We start from the raw sequence: 17,287 nt of genomic DNA, 5'->3' as shown, positions 1-17,287 counted from the left end.
TCACTTTCTTTATTGTTCAAAACTCTAGCATTCTTAGAAAGACAACTCGCACGTCCAGGCATTGATATCGGCATCGCAAGTATGTGTTGTTTGTGACGACAAAGGACATCACCCATCGTCGAGGCCAGAATTTAGATATTGTAGTGAGAACTCGTTATCTAAGGGCTTTGCGCCATCCCGTGGTGATGAAATAGCTTTGCGAAAAGTCGTCGATTAGGTTGCCGCAATTTGCACTGCCACAAAAGGGGAAAAAAAATATATGGCACGCCACGTAGGAAGTTGGCTGTGACCTCAGTTTGGGGGATGAGCGTTTATTGTTTGTGTATCGTTTTTCCTGGCTGGATGTTAAAACGGTACTCAAATTAGATACTATTTTGGTGAACCTTCGGGGCTACTGGCACATCTCGGCATATATGTCATGCGTGTAAAAATACAGCAATTTTATTCGAGGATTCGGGCGCTACATTCCCTGAAGCTTCACTCGCTCCCCGCATTTTTGACGCTCTAGGGCACGCCGAGAGCTGCTGCTAGAAAAAGAAACCCGTACTTCTCTCAGTCTGCCGGCCTTCTCCCGCCTCCTTTAGCCTCAAGAAAGGAAATGTTTCCGCTACGACGCCTGGCTGGCGTGACCGGCCAGCCGCAGCGGCTCATTACGCGCGCAATGGGCGTTTCAGCACTGTTTCTTCCTCGGCGCCTTTTCTTTCATCCATTTGCTTTTCGTCTCTGCTAAAAATGCAAACTTGCATATATAGAACAAAGGTGAAAGGTCAAGCGCCCTATTGAACGCTTGCCAACGCGCGCTTGGGTGCTTGAAGAAAAGAGAGCCCCTATTTGCAATTCATATATGCCGGCGAGTATGTCAAGCCTGTACCGTATCGCCTGGACACGGCCTTGCAACAGGGAGGCTAGACTTGCGCGCGTGTCCAAAGCTGCAAAGAGCGAGAATATTAAACTAAATCCGCACATCGTTCTAGACTGGCGCGAATAAGAACATTTTAGCCAAAGAACATGGTATGTATTGTTAAACATTGGCCGCTACACGTCGGCTCATTGGAGTGATGCCTAAGCGGAAAATACTGGCAGCACAATGGGTACTGGCGCTATACTTCCGTACTCGTTTTTTTTTTTTTTTTGGCGGAGCAAGACACGCCGTTTACCCATTACCGCATGCTCTCAGGTGCTCGTTTGCATACGCTTTCAGAGCATCGAAAAGTAAAGCAGCAGTGAAGTACTATCGCAATCAACGTGCTCCAAGATTATATTTTCACGCATCGGGAAATTTCCTTTGGCAGTGACTATATGGAGCAGTTTTTCTTAGTGTTTTCATAACACAAGTCCCGCGTATTTAATTCTCTTGAGCTTTATCGTATGCTGTTTATCGTAACTGTAATGCGAAAAATAATAAACACATTATCTGAAGTCTTCATTTAGGAGTTTTTTTTTTATTTTGCCAGACAAATCCTGTCGGCACTAAACACACTCGATCAACGTCCAACGTTCCTAAGTTTTCTTATTCGCATTTTCGGACGTGCACAAGTTGTACTGCTATTCCTATTCGACTGTATTGGCGCAACGTTTCCATATTGTGTTATTTTCGCGACTGTTTTCATGAGTACTTGGCGTGCATGCACTTTCAGTTGCAGAAATTTTCAGGCTAAGGTTTTTCTCGCAGTTTAAGTGCGGTTAAAAGAATATCATCTCCGGTCGCAATCTTCGTCATGAAGTTCACGTGCTCGGATTTCCAAGTTACGTAAAAAGCAACCGTCGTGTAATTTAGTTTAATAATCTTTATCTCTTTACTACATATCTTAGTGAAAATATATTCGCACAATTTCCGGGGAATAATGCAGGTGACATCGCCTTCAATACAAAATCATTGAAGCAACTGTAACATTCGATGGTTTGAGGGATTAGTATTATAGCTTAAAATGATGCTTCTCTATAACCTGCCTGATTTTGATTGATAAACTATCGCTTTCCACACCCATAAGCCATAATGAGAGTATGCCAAAAGTCCAGTGTATTTACATGGAAGGATGTGTGAAACTCTCAAGCATCTCGGCTAGGCCGTTTTGCTAAAACTACCCTTTGTGAAATTCCATGAATGGAAAATTTATAGACTCTCTTGGTGGCAGCAATCTTCACCCCAACCATTCGTTCTCACAAACGTGAACGATTTTGGGAAGCATAGGCTGGCGCCCAGGAAGGGGAAGGGGGGGGGCGCCAATTCTGCCCCGCACATTTACTCAGTCGGACCTTCCACGTCACTTTTTAATGCGCAAGGTTATGGCTACGCATGTTTTTTTTACGGTCATGGCGGCCAAGGACCCCTGATGTTGCATTCGAAGACCTGTTTACTTCTCACCTTTAGCCCGGAAACCGGAGAGCCGGGCACCAACGGCCGGTCTTTGTAAGAAGCACGTCATCGCTTCGTTTTCATTTTTGCAACCATTGCGGAGCTCGTTTTGTTTCGGACTTCGCCCAACCGGGGGGGGGGGGGTGCGGTGAAACTCGCCACCTCCCCCCCTCCTATTGAGAACCCTGCGGGCGCTTATGATGAGAAGGTCCAGGTTTCTTCTTCAATTGTTTTTTATATGGCATGCTAAGCGAGCCCCCACATGACGAGACATTTGAGTGTTTCAGCATTTCTTTCTGGCGTAACTAACCATTGAAGAGTACAAGATAAAGAGAATAATTACACTTCACAGAGAAATTCAAATAAGGGAGAATTGAATTGAAGTATACACATCACCTGAAAGTAAATGCGAAAGTGAAGTAAAGATATGTTGGCTACTCGTAAATTAAATCTACGGGGTCCACTATCGCATTACCAACTGCGTTTTAAGCCGGTGCGAAAGAGTTTTTGCGACGGCGGTGCACGGTTGCGGTGTGGCCAATAGGCGAAAGCATTGGAATTTCGCCCCTCCACTTCACGTTGCACAGATGCATACTTAAGCCTGATTTGACTCATTTTTTTTTCCACAATTGTCTCACATACTGATAGCACAAGCATTTTCATGTTACCGGCTATTTGTTCTGGCGTTTCTTGAGAAACTCATAATACTACAACAAAACGTAAAGATACTATCGTATACTCCTAAGCGCAAACACTCTTACCTGAAACTTAACACTGTGAGGGGCCGGTACGACTTATGGCTGCGAGGATCCGCCATCGGTCGCCCCCAAAAATCGTTTATCCAAAGCGACGACGAAGACGAGGACGCTTGTGGCCTACTATCGCCAGTGACGTCGGGATTACCCACCACCGCCACCATATCGTCGTGCACGAAATCACCATCCAGCGAGTTCATGTAACACAGCACAGCCACGATCCCGGCACACAACGCGGGCATCCACGCGGTCCAACACCACTTCGGGCCGACAGCGCAGTCGACGCACGTCGGTACTTTGGCGCCGGCTTCACATTCGCGCCGCTTTTGCTGGTGTTGTCGCTGTGGGTACTGGCGTCTTTGGCAGTAGGATGATGACCGCCGCCGATGCTGCTGATCCTCTTCTGGCACTGTTCTGGAACTAGGGACTTGCAGTCTCTTAGGATGTTCGCAGTAAGACCGCATCCTCCTGACTACAGACGAGCACACGGCGCTGAGGGATGAGCTTAAAGCACGCACCATGTCGGCAGCGCGCGTTGGTTTACTAAGACGAACTGAGAGCAGTGTGTCCCTGTGGCACGCTTTGCAATTGCTATTCGACTGATTAGAAAGTCCCGTCGTGCCTGCCGTGGACGTGAACGCACATCCAGATGACTCCACGTACGCGCGAAGCAAAGAGGATTCCGCTCTTCCGGTCAACCAGCCTCCGACAGTCATTGCAGAGATCCACGCAAAACACAGAGTTTGGCGCAGTCAAAATGCGGACGCACATATCGCGGTTCGGGTACATATATTTTCTGGATTCGCGCTACGCATTCGGGTGGACTACACAGGAACACACTAGCAAACCGAAAGCGTGGTGGGCGATTCGGCACTTCCGAAGCATGTGGGGCGTATGATGGCTTGCTCCCGGCCGCCAGGGTGGATTGAAGAGTATGTCCTCTCACGACGGTCGTCTTGTTCGACCCTCTCCGTAGCGTAGCATGGTAATCCTCGGTAAATCCATTCAAGCGACGCGATCGCCGGAGAGTAAAGCAAACGTGTGGTACGACACGACGCCGATGACATGTTTGCGTTTGGGCATACCAACGCCGGCCACATGCTTTGCACACCAACGGCGCAAAGACGACTTGAATACTGATTGAGAGTAAAGCTGAAAAAAAAAAAAAAAGAAAAGGAATGTATATACTACTTGTACATCATTTGAAGTGCCAGCTTCTCTCGTTGTCTTGACAGTACATGAGCCGATGGGAAGGCGCCGGAACAATTAGGTGATGCGTGCACCAAGGCGCGAGTTCATCTAAAACTACATCTCCGTGATTACTGAAGCGTCTCTGTAACTCCGCACTCCTCGACCTGACCATATAACGGGATCATGAAACGGAAACCTTGATACGACGTTTCAGGTGGGGCGTTAGATTGAAGTGAAAGGTTCAGATTAAGGGGATAGTACACGGCATGACACGGCGCAATTTAGATTCGCGCGCCGGTTTACCCACCCGCGACCGTGTGCACGGGATGCGTCCGGTGCCCAAGCGACTAAACCGGCACTGGCGCAAGAACGCATAGGAACTGGCCAACCCCGCAAAAAGGGAGAACACCGGCGCGACTCCGCGCATGTCCCGTGGGAGGACTAGCGCTGGAGAATCGTTCACGTTCGCGGGATCCCGCGGCCGAGCGATGCCATCTCCCGGCTGGCGCTGAAGGCGGGCGTCGGAGGTGCCGTAAAACCTCGCCTTTTGTATGCACGCATTGGAGGTGCTGGAGCTGGTACAGCACCTCAGGTCTCGTTCGACGTGGGGATGCGCGAATATCAAATTTTCAACTTCGATTAAATTCGAATAATGAAATGCAAGTTTTAATGGAATCGAATATTTTTCTAATATTTTCGTACACGAATAGTACCACTATTGACTTTTGTGAAAATTCTTTTTTTTCACCCACTAGAGATGCAAAAGCAAGTTTCCTCTACGGCCAATGTTGCACAGAAAAATTATGCATTGTTCAACACTATTGCTCAGTAGTGCCACATCTGCAGTTATTTATAGTTGTCATCATCAGAAGACGTGCCGCATGGTACAATTCTAGACCACGGAAACAGCCGCTCAATCAACGCACTAGTGTTGATGTGTTTTCACTTGTCATAATTTATTTCTCTAATCCTGCTGCCTCAACATGGACACGCAGTTACAAGTCATCGGCATGATGTTCAGTGCAAGTGCTTCGTTGCAGGTGAACCCTAAATACTACGGGGTTTTCTTTTTTTTAACATTTCATTTTCATGTAGTAATAGTTGCCTATTTATTTCTGCGGTATCTTTGAGTGTAAGTTCGGCACCCGGCGTGCTCGGCCGCATACAAATTGCTACGCTTTATAAACTGCATCATAACACATTTGCGAAAGTGCTTAAAGGTGCGGGCGTGGCAAGTGAAACCAATTTTATATTTGTGTAGCAAGTTTTTGAAAGCAAACGTGAATAGCTTCGTGGCACTTCTGAACACCCCGCGAGTGGCATGCTACAAGCGTGGTCATCCCAACGTCATTTCCTGGGAAAAGGTATGGATGATCAGCTGAAAACACACAAAAACACAAGCTCTGAAAACCACCTCCTCATTTATTTCTGTAAAATTCGCTGGAAAAATTGCTAGTAACGATGAAAATCGACATCACCACTGGTTATTCATCACTGGGTACTTAACTTCTTCTTACTTTGGTTTTATTTTAGAATTGTAGTCGTACTTTCACCTTTAAGCAATGCTCGGCTCTACGTATGCTTGAATTGTACCACTAGTGCTTGCTGACGGCACTTCATCTGTTATCGAAGTGCCTACTAGCTTGTCTAAGGAGTCACCGCAGGATGTGCTTGATCGCGGAGTCTGAGATGCCGACGCAAAATATTCTTGGTCGTGCAGTTGCGGTTCCAACAGCTGCTGTTCCGAAGAGTCGATTCACGATGCCGCTCGTAATGCAGTTGAAGCTGCCAGCGGGAGAAGCGTTTAGCCGCAGGTGCTTGGGGTCCGCGTGCGATCTTTTTGATCGCACAAGTCAAGGCGCCGTTGGCGACCGATGCGCGTCATTCCTGACGGCAGTTGTGAGAGGTTCTGCTGCGATGTGCTTCCTTGCTTTCACCGACTTGTGCACGTTCATTGCTCTTGGTCATACAGACAGAGGCACCGATTCACAAATTCTCTACTGCTCGTTCGAAGAGTCTGTACGCGATGTGTCTGACAGTCACAGAGAAGGAGCGATTGAGGGGCCGGCCACGCTTCCGTTATGTTCGCAACAATAAAGTCGCGCTATTTGAACTGGCGATTTCCCTTTCTTGTTTTTTTTTTTTTTTGCTTTAGAAGAATTTTGTTTACGGCTATCAAATTGATGCGCAGTGATTGTAGGTCGGCGATGACGGAATGAGTGTGAACAGGAAACTATGCAGCGCCCATTTCGACAGCCATAAACCAGTGCCTTCTTCAACCCGCGAGGAGCCAGGAGCGCACGTCGACGTCGCTCCCGCGGTGAGGGCGCCGGACCAATCGAGAAGCGCTACGTGGCGGATTCGACAATTCGGAGAGCTTGGACAGCTTTGTGTGTTTGTTGTGGTTGGGTGGGTCTGGCCGGATCGGCATATTTTAACACGGAGGAATGTGCTTTGTGGCCGAAATAGGAAGGCTGCGGAGGGAGCGCTCAGCCGGGCGTTTGCTGAATTTGCGGGCCGTTGCGGGAAAATTAACAGACACACACACAAAAAAACGAGGTCTTCCTCCTCACTTCTCCGAAATTATTCGCCACCTTGATCGATAAACCGTTTTTACTGTCGCTTCTGCGCTATCAAAACACGTGTTGAATATACTTTAAAATTTTGAGGTATTCGAATATTTCGAATAGTAAAAGTGCTTTTTAAATTGAAGCAAACAACAAACTATTCGAATCGAAAACTCGAAGTTCCAAATATTCACACACCCTCAGTTTTAAGTGCTCCGCGAGGTCTGCAGCAAGCGCGGCCATGCGCCTGATGGCCGAGAACATGAGGGGTACAAAACGTGCCGCAAAAGCTCGGTCGTTGGATGCAAGAATTTGCATCCAACAGCTTTCACGTTCAAGGAATCCTGCGGGTGTTCCAGCAAGGGACACTCTCTTGCGGCTGGCATAGAAGACCGAGCCGATGGTACTGCAGTAATTTGGTCGTTAGATGTACGCACTTCAACTGTTCAGCTGGAGTCTAAACTGGCTAGCGGAATGAAACAAGAGAGGTACTTACAAAGCAGAGTACGTATAAGAAAAAAGGAAGCAACTGGGAACAATATAGAACAAAGCAGGATCGTATAAACAGCAACGGCGTTCACAAAACTGAGTAAAATAGGAGAAACCTATTTCTTAAAATGAACAGAAAGAAAGTACGGTGATACATGAAAATGAGAATAGTGTTTTCAATAGCCAGAGTGCTGAAACAAACAGTTGGGGGAAGGGAACGTTCATTGAAGAAAAAGCGCGTAAAAGCATTTTTGACCGTGCTCATTCCGCAAACCTCTGAAACCTCACGAGATAAATTAGGGTAGGGGCGTCAACTTCGATAAGCTGGCTTTTCAGCTCAAGCCTGTCTCAGATGCTTCGAAAGAAAAACAGAGAGGGCGAGGTGGGGTGGTGGCTAGAGAAGAAGGAGATCAGTGTACAGTAAAGAAAGTAAATTAGATTGAGGTGGGCAAAGAACCAATAACAGATAAAAGCAGGAGAAAAAATAAATCATTTACGAAAGACAACACGCACAGACGAAAGCAGTCAAATACAACAGAAGGAGTACATGACAATTACGTGCAGTACCAGGGAAAAAAAGAACAGTGGCAAAAGAGCATTCAGCGCGCACGAGGCATACCTATGTGCTTATCTAATTTTTTAACCCTGATTGTGCTTGTCTTTTCCCGTAAAACAAAGACAAGTAAAGCTAGAAAAATGCATCTCATATCTCCGGCAACTCAATTATTAAAGAACAGGCGCAAAAAAAAAAAAAAACGCAAGAGTGAACGAAAAATAAGGCTGTTATTAAGGAAGGAATGTTGGTAAATGAGACGTTCAGGTACATGTCACGCTCCAAATCAAGTAACACGAAATACTTCCCTGAAGACACGTGAAAAGGCATATTAGGAGGCTGATAACGAAGACGGAAAGACTGCGACCTGCGAAAAAAAAAAGAAAAGATCCAGAGCGAATGCATAAGTGGGAAAACGATTTAACGCTGAAGATAATATAAAATACAAGTACAGCTCGTCGCATGGTCTCGTTTACAGCGTAAGTTTGTGAGGTGGAAGTGTAGAACAGTATAAAAGATATTTGCAACGGCAAATGAAAGCGCGCTTCGGTTTACGAGACTATACGAAATAAAACAAGACTACGCCTGCGGCACGTGTGTACCACATAGAGATAGCCGCCATTTCATTCTATCCGATTACAGTTGTAGCTGCGATCTACCTCTCACAGGAAGGCATCACTATCACGACAAAATAAAGGCAATCTCAAGTTATTGACAAGAGTTTTGGGATGAGGGCATTATATGACCGTTTATGAATTATAACGGTTGAGTCCGACAGACTTCTTCACTTATAGGGGCTCTTCACGATTGCATATGCTTTTATATTGCTGCGATATTTATTAGAAAAGGACGTGGCGCGGACGGGCAGCGATCGGAAGCGTTCGACCAAGCAGCCACTACGAGTTCATGCGGTATCGGTGCTGACTGAGAATGTGACAGTCTTGCGCACTACAATATGTTCAATTACACTTGCCGAGGTAGTTCAAGAGCAATGGCGTAGAATTTGAACTGAGCTGAAATACATAAACATGCCAGTAGTCACTTCTGAGTGAATGATAAAGAAAACGTGAGTATAAATATTGTTCTGTGGTCACCTAATCTTGAGTCTTTCAATACTCACATTTTTGTTTTACCACATAAAACAATGTATTTCAGTTTAATTTTACCTTATTCGTGTCCAAATTGCGTAAGATCAATGTTGTTCGACTTATATTTATCCTGTTATGCATCAGAATGTCGTTGGTTGAGAAAAATTATATTTAGAGGAACAGCATAACAATTTAGTCCAAATCTGATGCTACATATTTCAAAACTACCTCGATCTTCAGAATGTTTTTTCCTTGTGAACACTACTTGATTGCCCGGCTACAATTCTAGGAGTGCAGTATGTGCACGCTACAAAATTTACGGGTTCGCGATTTCTTTTTTTTTTTGGTGTGAAATATAAATTGCAATTGTGCAAGTAAATGTCCGCCACTTAGAGGCAGTCGTGCTCGTACTGCCTCAGGCTGTTTTTAAATGTTGTTTGCTCTGAAAAAAAAATAAAAAATACGCCTGCAACATCTTTATAACGTTAGGATTTTAGAAGTTACTAGAAATTCTTCTCGTGTATTGCGCGAAATGGTGGTTGTTTGGCAAGGCTTGCTTTTGCAACGATGACCTGTTTAGCAGCTGTTGCTGCAGAGAGCAGCTTTTATCATGCTTTGATTGCCAATTTTTGCGTTTGATGAGGCATCCAAGGTTGTCGCCTTAAAAGTAATATTATCCCGTATCAGCTGGCCTGCTAGTAATATTTCACTGCACTAAATGAGTTTTCAATCTTTTTTTTTGTGGCATAAACCTAGAGAAGTAGTTTAGCAGTACCACTCCATCTGAATTTTGCCACATGCCAAGTGTAAGTCAAGAAAAACCACGCTTTCTCGCAGTACAAGGTACATCCAAGCACCATGGCAGGAAAAGGGCTAAGCTCGTAGGATGTGCAGTTACTACGGAAACGTTGCGTGTATTTGTGTCTGGACGTTGAAGCCGACGAAATGTACGAGATATATAGCCTGATACGGACTTAGCAAACCAAGTTTAGTGTACTTGAAGCAATAGAAGAGCTATGTTTTTGTTGCTGTTGTCATAGTTGTTAGAGAGTTGTCATTACTCGAGCTTAACTGATAGGGAGCACGTCCACTTTCAGCGCAGACGCGTATCCGTATGTTTGCAACGTTTGTCTTTCTCCGACAGCACCGTAATCCACGCCATCTGAGTGCAAGAAAGTACGACATGAGCTAAACTAAAATGATCCTTCTCGTTTGCTTCCATCTGATTACACTGCATACGCGAAGCAATCCACTTTTCTTTGATTAAGAGACGTTCCAATTTGTGTGCATAATATTGAAACATTTTTTTTTTCCTTTCTGGCTACGCAAGGAAAAATATAAAAGACAACGAAAGCACAGGTTATTACTGCGCGTATTCTTGTAATATACTGTAGAGATATTCGCCCCTGCAGCTTTCTCGGTCTCAATGTTTCATCTGTTTCGGAACAGGAAAGAGCAGTGTCGCGCACGGAGCTACTCCGACTCGCTTGAAATTGAGAACCGAGAACAAATTTCCGGAAGGGCAAAATAAGAGAAAGAGAAATGGTAATCAGGCTCATATCTACATTCCTGCTCGGTGCGCAGAGGACCCAAACGGAAGCAATTTGCCTCGGGCTTCAAGTGAGCAAACATGTCAGCGCTTTCATTTCTCTCGTTCGCTTTCGAAAGATAGAGAGAAAAAACAACAAGAATCTTACGTTTTGCGTACCCTGGTGACAGTCTATTCGTTTTGTTTTTCCTTTCTTTCTCGTAGAGTCAGTATTTTCTGCAAATGATTAAAAAAGCTGGAATAATTTTCCTGCGATGTATAACTCGTTTTTCAACTCTCGCGTGCGCTCGCAGGAATGAAGTACAGCGCCAGAAATCTGCCACAAAGCTTGACGAGTGCCTCACGACATACCCAACTGTCCTTAATTTTATGCGTACGTGCATGTATATGCGTGCGGGGTACGTGTAACCATAGGTGTGTTCAGCGCAAATATAATGTATTGGGGGGGGGGGGGGGCGTTTCGTGCGCACGCCTGTGTGTGTAACGCTCATGATGAGTGACGCATGGCTGCTGGCGCAGAACGCCTGCACCTCACGAGTACTTGCGGCACAGTCTTTACTCTCTAGCGCACTGTCTATGATGAGATAAGATTGACGCAATGCATAAAGAAAAAAAGATGGTTTGCTGAGGCGTACGTCCTTCTTGAAAATGCTAGGTCCTTTAAGGACTTTGAATGTCCTAGTAGAACTAACATTGCAGCTGGCATAAATTTGTTCGTTTCAATTCGAAAATTTAGGACGTAAGTCGCGTTAATTTGGCGAGGCATAACGTGTATTACCCGGAATCCTAATGTTTCACATACAAGCGCTCAGTGAAAGACGCCGGATGTTTCACATTATTCCAGTAATTATGAAACTCCTGTAGAATAATAATCGGAAGTTTACACTAAATAACAAGAACACCTTATTGCACGTGGTTAGTTCGATTAACCTGCGTGATCCGAATTGGGGGTGACGAAGTAAATGTGAACAGGCATAAATTTCTTTCACCTATGGTCACACTTTCTCAAAAAAGGAAGGAAGGGAAAAAGAAGGACAAAACGGGAGGAAGGAGAAAAAACTGATGACGCTGATGGGCAAAAACAGTTTCGTTTATTGCTGCAACTATCATGATGGGAAACTGGGTTTCGTTTTGTATGGTTAGTCCTTTTCGTCTCGAAACGGAAACACTAAGTGGTAAATATGATAGCTAAGCGTTACTCCGATGTTCCCGTGACGTCTCACGGGAAAGTAAGATAGCCATCAGCAGCAGTGACTTGAATACAGCTTCGATGCTTGGCCATCAGGGAAAAGAAAGAACTTTACCGTGACACCGACGCCAGAGTAACAGCTGAAAGCCTCGCCTCATAAGGGGAGAAAAAAGGGCAGAGAAATAATAGAACCACGTAAAGCGTGACGCGCATCTGCCGCCCGACAAGACGAGCGTCCATTACAGCGCTCTTAGGAAGCGCTCGTCTATGGGAAACCGATCCGGAAAGCAGCGAACGGCAATCACAAAGGAAAAAGCGAGGAAGCGTGTTGGTTCATCGGTGCAAAAGAAAGCAAGAAAACGCTATACTAGGACGTTCCAAACGTTGAGATTGCCCGCCCCCTCCTTTTCGCCATCTCCCTCCATGTTTGCCGCACTCCCGCCTCCACTCTTCCGGTAGTCGCCGACACGGTCCGTCGGGGCGAAGTGATGGAGTGACGTCCTCCTGAACGCATTTGGGACATACCCTCCCTACACTGCTACGATCATCAGGGCCGCCGTTGAGCGGCTGATGCTCCGATGCCACATCGTCTCTGCCGATCCCGGAGTGAGGCGCTACGGGGTTGCGAAATGGCCCTTCTTACTAAAAGTCCCCAATGGTCGTTGACCGCGCGCCGCAGCCCGAAACAAAGTAGACGAGTCTCTGCAGGGAACGGTGTGGCGATTTGGAGTCAGGTCGCACCAAGATACGAACACGGCTGTGCCCGACTCTCACGTATGGTGAGCAACACTGGAGAGCTAAGTTAGGATAGCTGGGGCGTATTGCAGACTTAAGATATCTGTGATGATCGCGAAAAAAGAAAAAAATACAAGGCGTCAGAGGAAACCGGTAAACAGAAAGGACACATCATTGACATTTGAAGACAAGAATAACTATACGCGTACGTTCCGAGGGCAAAAAGACAATACGACTGCGTTCCCTATCATTGACTCTACTCAAAAGCTTGAGCCATTCCAATCTGTGAAGGTGGATGACAAGCGGAGCTGACGGGCGCACTCCCGCCTCTGCTCTCGTCGGCGTTCTTCATACTTCGGGCGTTCTCACAGTGCACGGTCGACCCGTATACATGCCACGCACGACCACGTCGACGCATCGCCTGTCCTCGAGTGGCACTGCGAAAGACGCACGAAAGCGCACCGTTCAACTTAAGTTTCTTGCGAGCCTCTGGGATCGGCCCACAGTTTGCACCGGTCGCACTACTCAGCTGACGTGACTCAGTGGGCGTGTAGAAGTATAGATAATTTATTTTGTAAGCTATGTATTGCCGGTCGTTGCTCAGTTGGGAGACATCGTACTCAAAGCCTCACCCCACAAAACACTTTTTCCTGGAATCAATAATTTTTTTGATAATGAAAAATGATCTTTCATACAGGCATGCGTGCTGTTCATGGGAACATTCCTTCCCTTAAGCCTACTGAGAAGTTTTTAGCACGTTTTATTGTTTGTTAAAGCATTCAGGCGATTGAGGACCGAGCTGCAAGCAACCCGTTGCACACAGGTCGGCCATATTGGTGCGCAATTGTTAACTTGTGACAATATTTCGGTGCGCCACTTCGCGAATAAAATAAAGTTCCCTAGATTTGAATTGACGAGCAGCTAAACTAAACAGAATGAAGCACATAGACTACAATGTAGCTCTCCAGTGCGCACAGCCTCTCTTCTGGCAGCTTGATGTTGCTGTGTAAGAAGTCCGGTGCGTTTGCTAAAGCAATAGCTCTACTCCTCCTACCGGCAACAAACCCAGAAAGCGCCTCTTTGCGTGAGTCAGAACTTCACGGTCAGCGATGGCGAACGCCGGCGCGAAAGCTACATCGCAACACAAGTGCATCGCGTTCGCGAAAACGAAAAGCGGCCCAAGATGAAGCTTTCATACCGCCATCGCCAGAGCTTCAACCAAGTTCACTGTGGGGTTGCGCCTAGAGCGGCGAAGGCGCCTAGCAACGTGAGTGTGTTATCTTGTAGTGCAGCATTTTGGCTCCCTTGTTGCGGCGTTAAATCGAAGCCTCTACACTTATCGTCGTCCTTACCTGAAGGCATGCTATAAATTTAAATCTCTCGAAACCAATGCTCTCGACCTTTCGCAAAGCAAGCAAGATCGAGCTATCGATCGACAAACTTGGTTTAACCGCGTTCTACGCGACATTCTTTTTTACTTTGTAAACTGCAGTTTCTTTCCAATTGTTTCAAATAAAAGTGTGTTTTTCATCGGACGCATTTACAGTAAGTGGGCGTTCTCTCCTCTCCTTCCTGTGTGTTTCTGGCGTGGTGTTTTTGTTGTAAACGCTCCACTCTGTTTAGCGTAGGTGCTTGTCGAACCATATCGCTCGATTTAACAGCTTGCACTGCTATATTGCGTTACAGCGAAAGCGAAGAACAGTACCTGCCACCAGTTTCCGTGTTTCCTCCCAGGTGGTCCCCAAAAATAGCGCCCTTATATACGTAGAGTTCTCATGCAAGAGTTTGGCCACTTGACCCAGCCATTGCCCGTTTTACAATGCACTTCTCAAACTGCGCACCACCACGCAGTAGCGCAAGGAACACTGACGGCGATAGAAGCACAGCGCTCGGTATGGTTCTTCGCGCTATATAAATTATGCCCTACCAACTAGCAGATCAGCCTCAATTTTACAGCGAAAGCTGTTATGAGATCATTTCACCGGCCGTTTTTGGTGCCGTAGTTGTCCGCCGCCGCCGCCGCCGCCGGTGTCCGTAACCAGTATCGCTCGAAATAAGAAAAAAACTAAATAAGAAAAAAATTCCAGGATGGAACGAGGTTCGAACCTGGGCCCTCTGCGTGGGAGCCCAGTATTCGACCTCTGAGCCATGCCGGTGATTGAAATTGCTTTGCAAAAAGGTCCTATACAGGCTTCATGTCGGGAAGGAACCACATTAGCATATGCAATATAGCGTGGTAAAAGAGTAGAATAAGCACCAAGCGTCGCACAACGCGAATTCTGTAACCAGGCGTCACACAATGCGAATTGCGCAACGAGTAGGTTGTTGAATGCTTCCAACCCATTACAAAGAGCTCTTCCATAATTCTTCATTGTCATCACGCACAGCATCAACAAAGTGCGCATAATGCCTTACATGCGTTTAGCAGGTACCACGGCTGTCTGTAGAATGACGAAAAATGGCACAGTTCCTACCGCCCTACTCCTCAAAAATTACAATGATTTATAGCGTAGTGGGTTCCTCGCAAGTGCACTTCTGTTGGTTGCCAAGGAAGCCCATAAGGCTCCCATGATCCATTTCCTCAGGGTCTCAATAAAGTAAATCCTCTCTTTCTCTCTCTCGCTCTACGTTTCTCTGGTTAAAGTGTGTTATAAAGCGTGGTGGGACAGTTAAATAACGACCGGGCGTCACACAATATGCATTACGTAACTAGTGGGTCGTTTAAAGCTTCCAACCCATTACAAAGGGCGCAACCATAATTATTCATCGTCATCAACCGCCGCATCAACAAACTGCACATAATCGCTTACATATGGTACCTCGCTTCTCCGCAGAACAACGAATAATGTCGTGCTGGGTGCTTCCCAACTTCCCAAAAATTACGCTTTGTGGCGTAGTGGGTACGTTGCTAATGTACCTGTATTAGTAGCCACAGGAGTGTTTATAACGGGCTCTAGAAATTCCGCTCTTCCAGCTTTCGCTGTGACTGTGCTGCACTTTCCGCGCAGGCATGGCGTTTTTTAAACTTCGTTGTTTACTCTTCACAATTTTTTCAGTGATCACTTTTGTTATAGAGCGCTGCTCTCAGGCGCCCATTCCTGCGTTGAGTGGCGTTGCTGTTGTCGTCGTTGGCGTAACCGAAATAGAGAACGAGGACAAAAACGAGTGAACGCGGAGCGCAGCGAACCGCTGTGTTAGTGTTGCAATTAGGGGTGTGCGAATAGTGAATTTTGGAACCGAATCGAATACGAATCGAATAGTGATGACACCGAATCGAATACGAATAATAATTGAATACTTTTCGAATAGTTTTCGAATAGTAAGACAACCATTCTCAAAACGGTCCTAGAACTCCGCAGCGTTTTTTTTTTCTTTTTTTGAAAGAAATATTCACGAACTTTCACCAAAGAGCGTTGCGCTTACTTTTAACTGACTCAAAATACCACAGTTATGAAATCTGAGGTAAGCTCGTATACAGCAGCGACCACAACCTTCGAAATATTTCTAACTGTAGGTTGAAATAAAGCAGTGACTGCAGATGCTTTGTCGCCTGCTTTTAAATAAAACTGAGACATAAAATCTAAACAATTTTGAACCGAAGACTACGCATACAGCTAAGGCGGTAATGAAACACATAAACCTGCCATCGCAACCTGGTCCTCGGTACTGAAGGCATGTAGACATCGGTGTTGAAAGCTGTATCTGCAAGAACAATTTACGCAAACACAACCCTTGCATCTATTGCTATTCATGAAGCTGAATGCAGGTGCACCTTCAGTTCTTACAAGATGAAGACAGGAACTGATTAATGCTGCGATGCAGAGGCAGCATAGTAAAAACTGAGCGGGTATGGAGCTTTCATAAAAAAAAGAACGCCTTCATCCGGTAATCAATATAGCGTCGCTAGTTTCGTAAAAGCTTGGGCTGCATGCATACTGGTAATTTAGTGATTAAAAGAAGAAAAATGGCCTTTAACTATTCCAAAGTATCATTGTTTTGGGGTTCTCCCGTCGGCGCTAATTATTCGAAAACTATTCGAAAAATATTCGGTATTTCGAGTATGTACTATTCGATTCGAGTACCGAATCGAACAGAATGCTATTCGATTCGTTATTCGAAATTTTCGAATATTCGCACACCCCTAGTTGCAATGCCTGGAATGCCTACTCGCGTTTCTAGTGACAGCACAACGCATGCCTCTCGTGCACGGGCACTAGAAAGTAGAGTAGAGTAGAGCAGATTCTAACAACTCTGTCACTCACCCACGCTGGGGGATTGGCCAAGAACCGAATGGTTTTTAAAATATAATTCTTCAAGTAAAGCTTAAAATTTTTCTATTTCAGACGAAAGAAGTAAAAAAATAAGAATAGAATAATAGAATATAATATAAGCAATGAAGTGGAGAATTTGAAAAAAAATAAAAAAATAAAGAAATTTGGAAAGTAGAAAAACAACAGTAAAGCTTGATTATATAGCCTAAATCTCTGTGAACCTCTAAGAAACTCCTGCAGGGCATACGGAAAGAGGGTTGACCTGCGCGGCGTGGGAGAAGAAGACGACGTGCGTTGATCAAAGGGACACTTTGCGTGTGGAACGCTCTAGTGGACTCCTAGATTTTTCATCTATATGTCCGGCCAAAAGTTCGCCCATAATAAACGAAGTTTAAGGGCGCAGGTCTTAGGCTCCCGTTCCTGCGTTGAGCGGCGTCGGCGTCGTCGTAACCGGAAGAATGAATGAGGAAGATATAGAGCGAAGGCGGAGCGCAGCGGAGGATGAAAGACGGTGATAGAGAGGAGTGCGCGAGAAAGAGGGAAC

The 17,287-nt window shown here is 45.7% G+C and overlaps 1 protein-coding gene across 1 annotated transcript in view; it reads right to left on the bottom strand.

Annotated features, from left to right (window-relative positions):
• LOC119382033 (protein O-mannosyl-transferase TMTC1-like) overlaps positions 1-3,887 on the bottom strand; it is an 87,474-nt gene extending 83,587 nt beyond the window's left edge. The window contains exon 1 of the mRNA XM_037649773.2: positions 3,118-3,887. Coding sequence (XP_037505701.1) covers positions 3,118-3,827 — 710 coding nt within the window. The 5' untranslated portion in view covers positions 3,828-3,887. The remainder of the gene's footprint in view (positions 1-3,117) is intronic.
• Between the last annotated feature and the right edge of the window lie 13,400 nt (positions 3,888-17,287).

The sequence above is a fragment of the Rhipicephalus sanguineus genome, chromosome 2 (genome assembly GCF_013339695.2).
Source record: "Rhipicephalus sanguineus isolate Rsan-2018 chromosome 2, BIME_Rsan_1.4, whole genome shotgun sequence".
In the NCBI taxonomy this organism is placed as follows: domain Eukaryota; kingdom Metazoa; phylum Arthropoda; class Arachnida; order Ixodida; family Ixodidae; genus Rhipicephalus; species Rhipicephalus sanguineus.
This window is presented reverse-complemented; position numbering and strand designations above follow the sequence as displayed.